We start from the raw sequence: 14,178 nt of genomic DNA on the forward strand, positions 1-14,178 counted from the left end.
ATCATAAATATAGTTGTGAAAATAAATAATCAGTTCCTTGCTTTAATCATGTTAATGTAAATGAAAAATCTTGCACAATAGTGCAGAAAATAGATAATCTGTCCAGTCTTAGTTTACAAACTAAAGAACCGATCCAAAACAAATCCTCCTGCCCACCCCCAACCCCCTCCCCAGGAATATCAAATGGTACGTCGCTTTATAAAACCCCAGCGAAATGCAGTGTTACAAGAGACTCGTATGTAACACCTAATACTGATCGATGGTTATTATGGTCCGAGGTTAAGTGTCGTAAATCGGAATCCAACCCGGCTTGATTTAGTTTTTATGATAAATAACAACCGGAAGTGCATTTCGAGGAAAGAAACTGGAAAAATGACAAATCAAATGAGACAGACACCTCTTACTTGTAGTGGCCATACAAGACCAGTCGTCTTCTTGGATTTTAGCGACATCACTCCATTTGGTTACTTTCTTATCAGTGCATGTAAAGGTATATATCATTAAGATTTATTGTAAAACATTGTGAAATATGTTATACGTATAATACGTTCGTACCAACAGGCACTTGTTTCTATCCATGGGAATACCCACTATCAACGTACATTTACGTACCACATGCACTTGTTTCTATCCATGGAAAGACCCACTATAAACGTACATTTAGTGGTTCTTCCAATGGATAGAAACAAGTGCCCGTACATGGCGTAGTCGTACATAACAGGATGTCAAGAAAGTCACTAAAAAGTTCCCTGGGGTTTTGTGGTCTAGTGGTAAAGACCTATTGCTAAAATTCTGAATTTCCTGGGTTCAATTCTGACTCTAAAGGGCTAGTAGGGGTGCCTAAAATATTAGAAGGATGATGATTTGTATTGGTATTGGGTCTGTTCACTGACTCTACACGTGTTTTCCCCCAGGTCCCATCCCTTATTGATTTGTGTCCGCCTTTACTGGTCAGCACACAGGTTCCTGTATAATTTTGACATCATAAATATCATCCGCGAGCAACAATAGGAACCTTTTTGGTGAGTGAGCACTGCGCAAGCGCAACACATTGTGTTAAGTGGCTGATATTTTGCAACATCTAAACGAAGAAAACCTGATTATCTGTTTATCGTTCTATTAATACTGGTCTTTTCCCACTTCTTCGTGTTCCTAAGACATTATTATGCTTGACAAAAGCAAGCTTGATAACATCTCCTCTTGCATTGTGAGGTCGCTGATAACTTCTCTCACATTGTGATGTCGCTGATAATGCCTAGTCTCGTTTTGAAGCCTTGATACAAGAATTACGAAGCGACAGAGCACGGTGATATAGGCGTTGGGAACATGGATCTGGAAATTTTTTCACCTAATTTCGGTCATTTTCATATAACTTAAAAGTTGGTGCCCCTTTTCAAAAAAAAAGATTGTCAAAATCTCATTACTGTATGAGTATGCTCATACTCATAGCATCAACAAACTTGTTTCACTGTCGCATCGCATTTACTTCATGATTTATTCTACCATTTTTCTAAAATCGATCAAGAGCAATTAAGGGAAGGCAACAGTTTAAAAATAAAATGATTTTAATGACTCAACACGATAATTTTCTCAGTAATCGCTTACATTTCTTTCTATTTTGAAGGTGAAAGTCGATCAAACCTGATGTAATTCGACAATACTAAAATGAACAATTCCGGACTAATTTCTGGGATTAGTTTTGTTTATCAAATTTACAGGAAATCATCAGATTTTTAATATTTTACCTTTAACAGTAAGAATATTAATGAAAAATTTGAAAATAGTTGCACTTGCTTTATTTAGCATGAAATCATTCTAAATTTACGATTCAGTGTCTAATCTGTTGAAGAGAATTTCAAGCATGCATATTACAAAGTAAACAAAGCATGTGTTTTAGTAGTGAAAAAACACTTTTTTCTACGTAAATTAATCAAGTTTTAATTTAATTTTAAATCATAATTGACAATTGTCTTAGCTGAAAAGTAATTAAATAATGAAGACAGTTGGTATGGAACTTTAATTTCTTTATAATATTAGTTGGGGGCTTGTGATTAATAGCCAGGTGTGAATTAAAAACACAGGTAAAGAGATTAGCAATCATTAGCCAATAGCTCTCTTAGGCATTAATATACATTGAAGTTATTAGAAGGGCCCCCAGGATTATAACACTTTACTGGAGTGGCAGAATATAATGTAATTACATAAAATCGATGACAAAACAAAAATATGTTCAATATGGTGATTTTGAAACTCGATCTCAATGAAATGACCGAAATTATTTCTGTTGAAAATAAAATTTGACCTAAATCCCAATTACACGTTTAGGACAAAATACATTCAGTTTCAGGACCTTTGGTAGGGAAGGACAATAATATTTAATATCTTTACAAGTTTGAAAGTAAACATGGTAAATACATGAATATTAATTGCAACTTGATAATATCTTAAGAAATTTTGTATCGTAATTCCCAATTCATTCCGTAGAACTTTTACAATCATGAAAAGTTATCATATTGATACATCTGGTCTTCCTGTTTCAATTCAGAATCGGAAGATAAGTGTTGCAAAGTCATTAAAAATCATTTGCCCTCCAAATCTTTTCTTCAGCGTTTTACAAAACAAGAGCGAAATTTCTGGTAGTTTATGATGCAAATCGTCGATACCATTTCTGACTTTAACAGTGGACATCTATATTGAAAAAATAAAATAAGCAGTATATCAGCCTGTTACTATTCCTTACATGAAAATAAAGGAATGAAATGTTTTCTATAACACCACGCCATAGACACGGGATTTTGACATGGTGAAAGTTCCTCCATCGTTCAATTTTCATCCATGGAGATCCCTGCTAACATACCTTTTATGTCTACACAGAGAACAATAGCTATTGAATTTATTCATTGGGACAATAGAACTGACAAAAGTTTAAAAAGATCGAACAATAGGATATGAATCTATGGAAAAGTTTCATTTGAATTTGTTGGCAATAACTGAAATAAAGAAATCCCTTATCTTCTAGGCCTTCTTTGCAACTTCATAATGATGTAATTATTTAGTAATACATGTAGTTTATTTTCTGTTCTACATTTTGTAGATGGGAAACCAATGTTACGCCAAGGGGACACTGGTGACTGGATTGGTACTTTCGAGGGCCACAAAGGTGCTGTTTGGGGAGCCACTTTAAACAAAGAGGCCACAAAGGCAGCAACAGGAGCTGCTGACTTTTCTGCGTAAGTTTTCAGCTATTTAGTCAGTTTGAACCAATTTAAAACATATAAGTCCATTTCATTATTTGTTTACACTATATTCTTATAAAGGACCTTCCCATCATGGTGTTTACCAAATATTGTTACATTTAAAACTAAAAAGTAAGAAGATGTGATGTTATTGCCGATCAGAAAAGTTATTGTAAATGGCATCTTCAATTTACATATACTTACATAGGATCAGCAGTAGTATTGCTGCTTTACTATAGAATACAGGAGGAGATAAATGAATTTCTATCTGACATGTCTGATGGTGGAATCACAATTTTGTGTAAAAAATATTCATTGAAAAAAAAAATTCTACTTAAGAAAAATATTTGAAACCTGGTATAAAATGTATAAGCCTTTATTTTAAAAAGAATAGCTCTGTGTAACCTATTTTCACAAAGAAAACTGTGTTTACTTTTTAAAATTGCTGAAAGAGGCATACTCATGTTATTAGTATTTGAAGCTTAATAAATTTATTTTCTATATTCCAGTAAACTTTGGGATGCATTGAGCGGAGAAGAATTACATTCTTTTACACACAAACATATTGTAAAAAGTGTTAATTTTGCAACAGACAGTACACAGTTATTAACTGGCAGTAATGAGAAACTTCTTCGAATATTTGACCTGAACAACCAAACTGAAGGTTAGTCAGGTCGTCGATAAAATACAATTTATTAACAGTGAAGTATGTGTATGAAAAAAATGATACTTTAACAATCAAATGCACATCGTTATTATTTCATAGGTCTGGAAGGTGATTTAGTATGGAGGGGAATATATCTTAATTCTTTCCTTCATATTTGACATTTTTCTTATCAAGGCAAAGTTATAGTCCCCAGTAAAATTCTGTTTATTAAAAAAAAGGATGTGGTATGATTGCCAATGAGACAACTATTCACTAGAGTTCAATTTCAAATAAGTGGATATAAGCAGTTATAGGTCACCTTACAACCTTCAACAATGAGGAAAACCCATATTGTATAGTCAGCTTAGTCACTGTTGGCAAAATACAGGACAAAAAAATAATAGATATATATTGATTGTTCACAATCTCCATTCATTTTATGAAAATTTAAACTGTCAAAGATGTTAGTAGATGTCATTTTATTTCTGCAAGAATGAAATTTGTAACAGAGAGAGAGGAATGTGTAACTTTAATATAATTTCTACAAATTGTAGATTAAATGGGGAAGGGGGTTAATGCATTACATAATGAATTATCAAAACACTGTATTCATGAGGAATTTTTTTTTGAAAAAGTCTAGACAAAGAGGGTTCTATTGTTTGGCAAAAAAATGGAAGAGAAGGATTTTTTTCTGACTTTCTACTTAATTTCTCTGACTTGAATATTTCTCATTCTTATTACATGTACTGGTACATAAAAAAATGAACAACATTTTGAGCATCATGCTATAGTTGTCCTTTGCAATTTGAAAACTAAATACAATGTATTTACATATTTATCAAATGTTTATTTTTTAGATGCCAAGGCAACATTTACAGGACATACATCAAATATAAAGAATGCATTGTTTACATATTTTGACAAAAGAGTAGTCAGTGCATCAGATGACAAAACAGTCAGGTAATAATATATGAAGAGAAAGTATGATGTAGATCATGTGTCTTTCTATGTTGTGATATTACACTATTGTTTCAGATATTGGGGGAAGGTTTGGTTCCATTAAAATGTTTAAACCTGCTACGACTGTTTGCACCTGTCCAAAGTCTGATGTTCAGTAGGTTTCATTTGTTGATGTGGTTTATAAGAGTTTCTCGTCTTTTATATAGAAAAGACCTTTGGTTTTCACGTTTAAATGGTTTTACACTGGTAATTTGTTGGCACCCTTTAAAAGCTTTCTGTTCAGAGTGAGCCAAGACTCTGTGTTGAAGATCATACTTTGACCTAAATGGTTTACTTTTCTTAAATTGTGACTTGGATGGAGAGTTGTCTCATTGGCACTCGTACCACATCTTTTATATCCATCTAAGTCGTATAAAAGTAAATAACACAACAGTGTTGGTATAAATGTTTAGGATATAAGTAAAAGGTTGTATAAGGATGAAATAAAGAAACTATGAATACAAATTAAAAACCAATTGTTCAGAGAACAATTGAAGGTCTTTCCACCAGTTAATATCTATTTTGATATTGAAATATGAAAAATCAGTTTAAAATGTTAGTTCATATGGCTTTATGATGTATTAATATCAATTTAAAGCAAAGGTCAAAATCTAGAACGTCCTATTAACCTATGACCTTGACCTCAATTTCAAGGTCACAAACCAAGGATCTTAAATCAAAAGACCCTAGGTCTTTAATATGTTTGGTTAAAGAGTAATATCACTTTACGGGTAAACCTAAATATAAGATGGGCAAAAACTCCCATTTATTGTCTGCGCACCCTTTCACCCAAAATATACAAGTAAGAACATGTCACAACTAACAATTTAGGAAAACTTATTTGTGGATATGGCATATGGTATTTGAAAATCAGTGAAAATAAGCAAAATTCAAAAATTTAGAACATGACCTTGACCTCATATTCATTTTTTTGGACCAAAGACCTCAAATCTGAAGACCCTAGGTCTCTATAACTTATGGTTTACCAGTTAGAAATGCATAATACTTATATCATTTACATAAGGGGAAATAACTCTCATATGGAGTCTCTGGAAAGCTTTGGTCCAAATGAATTGCCTAATCCTGAAGATGTAACGAGCAATTTGGTAAAATAAATTTATTGTAATCTTTTACGGTTGCGAAGGAGTAGTGGCCACAAGAAAAACAGTGTTTGGGGAGATAACTCTGACAACGTAAAGTATTTTGTTATGCGGTTGAAAAATTTTAAACTGGTCAGAAATTTAAACCAATTGCTGTAAAAAACCACAGCCAAGTCATGAAAGTGCAAGGTGATAAAATAAAACATACTTACAATCCTATAAAACTTTAACTCCACTTTAATGATGTTGTGACAAAATTAGTTTATCAGTTTGTATAGTTATATTATATTCATTTCCATGCTGAAGGGGAACTGTTTATTTTGAATTGCTATTAAACTGTCCAAACTAAGCTTTCATATAGTTTTTCTTTCTAAAAGTATTCTATATTTATAAGAATCAGACATTATGTGAATTAAAACATTTCATATTCAGGAAAATATGTGTCAAATTGCAATATATGTTTGTAGGAAGTTTCCATGGGGGAGATAATAACTTTTCTTTCAAAAAGTCTTTATTCAAAAGAATAATATTTTAGGTTATCTCCCCTGAAAACTTATCAATAGCATATTGTTATTTCACACATATTTTACTGAATATATGATGTTTTATTTAAAATGATATCTGATTCTTATAAATATTATAGAATACTTTTAGAAAGAAAAACTATATGAAAGCTTAGTTTGGACAATTTTATAGCAATTCAAAATAAACAGTTCCTCTTCAGCATGGAAATGACCATAATATAACTATACAAACTGATAAACTAATTTTGTCACAACATCATTAAAGTGGAGTTAAAGTCTTATAGGATTGTAAGTATATTTCATTTTATCACCTTGCACTTTCACATTTTGACTGAACAATTTGTTCAATATTCTGACCAGTTGAGCAATTTGGTTTAATAAAACAATTGCAATTTGGTCAAAATTTTGAATGAGTTGCAATTGGTGGAGAGCAACATTAACAGTCAAGTCACTGTAACATTAATATGGTTTGCCTCTCTAACAAGCATGCAGTATCAAGATATAATTTAATTTTGGATGTGACGCCCCTTCTGATTGGCTGACGTTATTTTGTTATCAGCCCATAGACATAATTTAGTCATGTGATGCTGTTGTCGTCAACGTTTTTTCGTGGTTTTCTACGGTTTAAAATGGAATTTAGAATTAAATAATAAGAAATGACTGTAATATTTTTTCTGTCTATTGGAAATAATATAAAAATGTGGTGCACACGGTTAAACGTGTTAAATAACCCGCTACACACGTTATTTAGTGTGCACCAAATTTTGTATGTTATTTCTTCGTAGACAGAAAAAATATTACAGTCATTCTTAAGTAAAAGTAAAGAATGGTTGGAGTATGTATTTTGTGTTTGTTGATAGCATAACATGTTTAAGTACTGCAAACTGCATTTCTGCTAGCACATAAACAAATCTGTTTTTTTCAATGGTTTAGAAATTTAAATAAATAACTAGATGTCTGTATCCTCAATATTTTGAACGCACCAATATGAACATTTTCATAAAGTATTTATGTTGTTTTTCATTGTTATTATTTAGGGTATGGGATGTGACAAGTGGTGAAGAGATTCACAAGTTTGAGTTTCCCACGGCACCAAACAGTATAGATATTTCTAAAGATGGAACTATTTTAGTAGTGTCACATGGTAACTTCACAAGTTTCTGGAATGCTGAAAGGTAAATACTTTTAACAACATCTAGCCTTATGCTTTAATGATTTCGTAAGCTTTTAAAAAAAACAATTTCATTAAAATTCCAATTCAATTTAAATACTTTGAATGACATTTTAGAAGTGTTCCTTTGTAAGCATACATGTAAACAGTACCAATTTCAGTTATTTCACTGCTCCAGATGCACATTATGACAACTAATATATCTCCAATGATGCTTGAGACCAAATATTTGAATTCCAAAACCTAAGGCAAAGTTTTTGAAGGTCTAATAAAACAAAAATTTATATCTGATAATCTTGCTTGTCAACTATCATACTGTTTTAAATAGAAAATAGCAAAGGTGATTTAAATTTATTTACCCATCATTAACACATTCTCCTTTTAGAAATTTCTCTAGTGAGTATTAACATTTATATGCAACAGGTATTTATTTTTAAGTCTTTATAAATTTTTGCATAGAACTTTTGTCATATTGAAACATATTTTTGATTTTTATAGATTTGATAAAATAAAAGAATATGAAGCTCCAACACAGATAAATTCTACAGCATTACATCCAGATAAGAAGGTGTTTGTCTCAGGGGGAGAAGATTTAAGGATGTACAAGTTTGATTATGAAACTGGAGAGGAATTAGGTATGATTAGATGTGTGCAATCTCTACTATAGAAACTGGAGAGGAATTAGGTATGATTAGATGTGTGCAATCTCTACTATAGAAACTGGAGAGGAATTAGGTATGATTAGATGTGTGCAATCTCTACTATAGAAACTGGAGAGGAATTAGGTATGATCAGATGTGTGCAATCTCTACTATAGAAACTGGAGAGGAATTAGGTATGATTAGATGTGTGCAATCTCTACTATAGAAACTGGAGAGGAATTAGGTATGATTAGATGTGTGCAATCTCTACTATAGAAACTGGAGAGGAATTAGGTATGATTAGATGTGTGCAATCTCTACTATAGAAACTGGAGAGGAATTAGGTATGATTAGATGTGTGCAATCTCTACTATAGAAACTGGAGAGGAATTAGGTAGGATTAGATGTGTGCAATCTCTACTATAGAAACTGGAGAGGAATTAGGTAGGATTAGATGTGTGCAATCTCTACTATAGAAACTGGAGAGGAATTAGGTAGGATTAGATGTGTGCAATCTCTACTATAGAAACTGGAGAGGAATTAGGTATGATTAGATGTGTGCAATCTCTACTATAGAAACTGGAGAGGAATTAGGTATGATTAGATGTGTGCAATCTCTACTATAGAAACTGGAGAGGAATTAGGTATGATTAGATGTGTGCAATCTCTACTATAGAAACTGGAGAGGAATTAGGTATGATTAGATGTGTGCAATCTCTACTATAGAAACTGGAGAGGAATTAGGTATGATTAGATGTGTGCAATCTCTACTATAGAAACTGGAGAGGAATTAGGTATGATTAGATGTGTGCAATCTCTACTATAGAAACTGGAGAGGAATTAGGTATGATTAGATGTGTGCAATCTCTACTATAGAAACTGGAGAGGAATTAGGTATGATTAGATGTTTGCAATCTCTACTATAGAAACTGGAGAGGAATTAGGTATGATTAGATGTGTGCAATCTCTACTATAGAAACTGGAGAGGAATTAGGTATGATTAGATGTGTGCAATCTCTACTATAGAAACTGGAGAGGAATTAGGTATGATTAGATGTTTGCAATCTCTACTATAGAAACTGGAGAGGAATTAGGTATGATTAGATGTGTGCAATCTCTACTATAGAAACTGGAGAGGAATTAGGTATGATTAGATGTGTGCAATCTCTACTATAGAAACTGGAGAGGAATTAGGTATGATTAGATGTGTGCAATCTCTAAACTGGAGAGGAATTAGGTATGATTAGATGTGTGCAATCTCTACTATAGAAACTGGAGAGGAATTAGGTATGATTAGATGTGTGCAATCTCTACTATAGAAACTGGAGAGGAATTAGGTATGATTAGATGTGTGCAATCTCTAAACTGGAGAGGAATTGGGTATGATTAGATGTGTGCAATCTCTAAACTGGAGAGGAATTAGGTATGATTAGATGTGTGCAATCTCTAAACTGGAGAGGAATTAGGTATGATTAGATGTGTGCAATCTCTAAACTGGAGAGGAATTAGGTATGATTAGATGTGTGCAATCTCTAAACTGGAGAGGAATTAGGTAGGATTAGATGTGTGCAATCTCTACTATAGAAACTGGAGAGGAATTAGGTAGGATTAGATGTGTGCAATCTCTAAACTGGAGAGGAATTAGGTATGATTAGATGTGTGCAATCTCTAAACTGGAGAGGAATTAGGTATGATTAGATGTGTGCAATCTCTAAACTGGAGAGGAATTAGGTATGATTAGATGTGTGCAATCTCTACTATAGATTTGGCAGGTTACATTTTAAGACTTAACATCTGATGCTCGAAAGCTAATTTATATAAAGTAATAGTTGCATCATCAAATTTGCAAGAAAACAATGACAGTGTTAATGATGTTTGTTTGCTAGGGTGATAATTTTGTTTCATCTACTTTTCAATTGTTGAATCTGCAAATTGTAATGTTTGAAATAGTGTATTGTTGTAATTGTATTGGTAAAACATCTCTACAACAAATTAGAGAGAAATACAATTGGAATATGTTAATTCATAAAAACACATCATAAGGACAAAGTTTATAATCTCTTTTTTTAAAGCAAACAATACCTTTTCATTGTATACTTAAATAGAACAAATATGAAAGTAATTATTGTGATTCAAAATAATTAAAAAAAAATCGTGCCATAATTTCTTAATTTAAAGTTTTTATACGACCGCAAAAATTGATATATTGGTATCACGTTGGCGGCGTCGTCTGCGTCGACGTCGTCCGAATACTTTTAGTTTTCGCACTCTAACTTTAGTAAAAGTGAATAGAAATCTATGAAATTTTAATACAAGGTTTATGACCACAAAAGGAAGGTTGGAATTGATTTTGGGAGTTTTGATCCCAACATTTTAGGAATTAGGGGCCAAAAAGGGCCCAAATAAGCATTTTCTTGGTTTTCGCACTATAACTTTAGTTTAAGTAAATAGAAATCTATGAATTTTTGACACAAGGTTTATGACCATAAAAGGAAGGTTGGGATTGATTTTGGGAGGTTTGGTTCCAACAGTTTAGGATTTAGGGGCCAAAAAAGGGCCCAAATAAGCATTATTCTTGGTTTTCGCACAATAACTTTAGTATAAGTTAATAGAAATCAATGAAATTTAAACACTAAGTTTATGACCACAAAAGAAAGGTTGGGATTGATTTTTGGAGTTGAGGTTCCAACAGTTTAGGAATTAGGGGCCAAAAAGGGGCCCAAATAAGCATTATTTTTGGTTTTCGCACCATAACTTTAGTATAAGTAAATAGAAATCTGTGAAATTTAAACACAAGGTTTATGACCATAAAAGGAAGGTTGGGTTTGATTTTGGGAGTTTTGGTCCCAACAGTTTAGGAAAAAATTGAATAATTGGGGTTATTTGATATGCCGAATCTAACTGTGTACATGTATGTAGATTCTTAATTTTTGGTCCCGTTTTCAAATTGGTCTACATTAAGGTCCAAAGGGTCCAAAATTAAACTAAGTTTGATTTTAACTTAAATTGAATTCTTGGGCATTTTTGATATGCTGAATCTAAACATGTACTTAGATTTTTGATTATGGGCCCAGTTTTCAAGTTGGTTCAAATCAGGATCCAAAATTATTACATTAAGTATTGTGCAATAGCAAGAAATTTTCAATTGCACAGTATTCAGCAATAGCAAGAAATCTTCAATTGCACAGTATTGTGCAATAGTAAGAAATTTTCAATGGCACAGTATTGTGCAATAGCCAGAAATCTTCAATTGCACAGAGTTGTGCAATAGCAAATATTTTCAATTGCACAGTATTTCCCAATAGCAAGAAATATCTAATTGCACAATATTGTGCAATAGCAAGAAATTTTCAATTGGAGTTATCTTTCTTTGTCCAGAATAGTAGTTGAATCAACTTAAAGCATTGTTTTATACAATATACAATGTATATTCACTTTTACTACAAACTGATAAATTAAAACAATCTTTACCATTCAGTGATAACAAGCACTTTATTTTACAATTTCATATTTTATGATGTATTTAAATGAGTAGTTATTGTTGCAAACTCCATTAGAAATTTGAATTGAGATCAGTTTTGGAAAAAGGGAAAGTGGGATGTGAAAAAAAAGGGGGGGTTAATTTTTCAGATTTCATAAATAAAAAGAAAATTTCTTCAAACATTTTTTTGAGAGGATTAATATTCAACAGATTAGTGAATTGCTCAAAGGCAAAAAAAATATTTTAAGTTCATTAGACCACATTCATTCTGTGTCAGAAACCTATGCTGTGTTAACTATTTAATCACAATCCAAATTTAGAGCTGAATCCAGCTTGAATGTTGTGTCCATACTTGCCCCAACCGTTCAGGGTTCAACCTCTGCGGTCGTATAAAGCTGCACCCTGCGGAGCATCTGGTTAAAATCAGCTGTTAGATCTTTGGCTACCTAGATTTTCAACAAATCAGTAATATTCAAGATTACAGATGGTATTTACATTTTCACTATTTGTTATCATCAATACTATTTTTTATATTTTCAGAATCTTTTAAAGGTCATTTTGGACCAGTTCATTGTGTAAAGTTTTCACCAGATGGAGATTTATATGCCAGTGGTAGTGAAGATGGTACATTACGTCTTTGGCAAACAACAGTTGGAAAAACTTATGGACTTTGGAAATGTGTAATGCCTGATGAAACAGTGCCAAACTCTGATTCAACACCAGTCAAAGCAGAAACTTGATCAAAATTTGTTTTTAGGATACCTGTACTTAATTTATTATCACAATGTCTCAGTGATGATTTTTTTCACGTTAAATTTGGCCAGTCCAACAAATAGTTCAAAATTAAAACTTGTGAATTCAGCAAAAGCAGTATACTTGTCAGGCAATTTTAATTATATTGGAAGAACAGTTACTCTTTTTGTTTCAGAAAAGCAAGTCTTTGTTTTACACATTCGCTATACCGGTTTTACTATGCAACTATGATATTTACAAGTGTACCTTGTTTAATGAATATCATTTTAAAGGTGGATTCTCTTTAGAAAACTTACCATATATCAGTTGTTTTAGTTTATGCCTTTTCAACATTTAACTAGAATAAATGTTAAGTTTTGCTTAGACTTTTTCCACTGTTTGAAAATGTCTGCATCTGATCAAGAAATGTCATCTTGATCTGAGACAAGTTACCATGTAATTTAACATTAGAGATGAGCTCTAGGTATGACAATGTTATGATATACTAAGGTGCAAACAATTTATTTTGACAAATTGAAAGGCAACAAACAAAACTTGGAGTTAACATTCTGTGAGATATTTTGGTAATTTTGTGCTGCAATAAATACAGTGAAAATGAAAACACCATATACACATTAATATATGGTGTCTATTGAAAGTCACATTTTTAATATGCTGTTGTCACTTAGATATAATGAATTGACCTTATTGTCACAGACACATCACAAGGAGCTTAAACTGTGGCTCTAAATTACAAAATGTGAATCAGTTAAAAGTCAATAAAATCATATTGCAGTTGTGTTATATTTTATGATTTGTATAGGGGGAGTAAGTGTCTGTGAAGGTTTTATGATTTTAAGGTGGTATGGGTGTCTTTCGCCATCTTGGATTGCAAAAAACAGAGAATCTGAGGTCCAGATTTTCAATCAAATTTTGCTGCAGGAATGCAGATAACTAATGTGAATTTCCATTTAAAGAACAAGTTTATATCATTATAACTTATGAGTTATTAATATTTTTACAAGAGTTGATTATTTTTGCTTGATTTTTAATGTTTTCAAATTTGCACTATAAGCGGAGGTAACTCTGAAATAGTGCGTTTTCTGTAGGAATCTACATGGAATTTTGCTATTTTGTATTTTTGCCGGAAAATACACAGTGACCCTATCTTTTCTTTTGATATTCTCAAAGCATTTTCTAAAAGCTATCTTTTCGTATTTTATTTTACAATTCTATCACATTTAGTTTAGCTTCTAATCACATAATGATGTTTTTTCCTGTATAATCCATACAAAATGTGTCATTTTGTCACAACCTATAGCTTGAGAAAATGCATGGTGACCTATCATTTTTATTATAATTTTGAACATATATCAATAGATACTACGTTTTGGCAATGTATGCACAAATTCTATCATTTTTAGTTTAGACTCCCATACCACCTTAATGATTGAAATACATGCAGAGAAAAAAATTTCGTCACATACACTGTATTTTGGGAAATATCTAATATCATGCTCCATTCTTGGTGGAATTGTTTTGCATAATTCATTTTGGGACCTTTTATAGCTTACCATACAGTATGGGTTTTGCTCATTGTTGAAGGCCATCAGTGACCGATAGCAATTACATTTTGCTCCTTATGGAA

At 32.1% G+C, this 14,178-nt stretch overlaps 1 protein-coding gene across 1 annotated transcript; it reads left to right on the forward strand.

The window, feature by feature from the left end:
• Positions 1-268: 268 nt before the first annotated feature.
• On the forward strand, positions 269-13,329 carry LOC139493521 (serine-threonine kinase receptor-associated protein-like). Its single transcript, XM_071282002.1, has 7 exons — positions 269-490; positions 3,095-3,230; positions 3,746-3,900; positions 4,740-4,842; positions 7,543-7,680; positions 8,175-8,311; positions 12,339-13,329. Exons 1-7 carry the CDS (start codon positions 325-327, stop codon positions 12,536-12,538), a joined length of 1,035 nt encoding a protein of 344 aa, XP_071138103.1. The 5' UTR covers positions 269-324; the 3' UTR covers positions 12,539-13,329.
• Positions 13,330-14,178: the final 849 nt, after the last annotated feature.

Source organism: Mytilus edulis, chromosome 10 (genome assembly GCF_963676685.1).
Source record: "Mytilus edulis chromosome 10, xbMytEdul2.2, whole genome shotgun sequence".
Lineage (NCBI taxonomy): Eukaryota > Metazoa > Mollusca > Bivalvia > Mytilida > Mytilidae > Mytilus > Mytilus edulis.

Coding starts and splice junctions, on each gene's coding strand:
- LOC139493521 (XM_071282002.1), top strand. CDS start 325: ATGATAAATAACAACCGGAAGTGCATTTCGAGGAAAGAAACTGGAAAA. Junction 491..3,094: donor TCTTATCAGTGCATGTAAAG/GTATATATCATT, acceptor TACATTTTGTAG/ATGGGAAACCAATGTTACGC. Junction 3,231..3,745: donor GGAGCTGCTGACTTTTCTGC/GTAAGTTTTCAG, acceptor TCTATATTCCAG/TAAACTTTGGGATGCATTGA.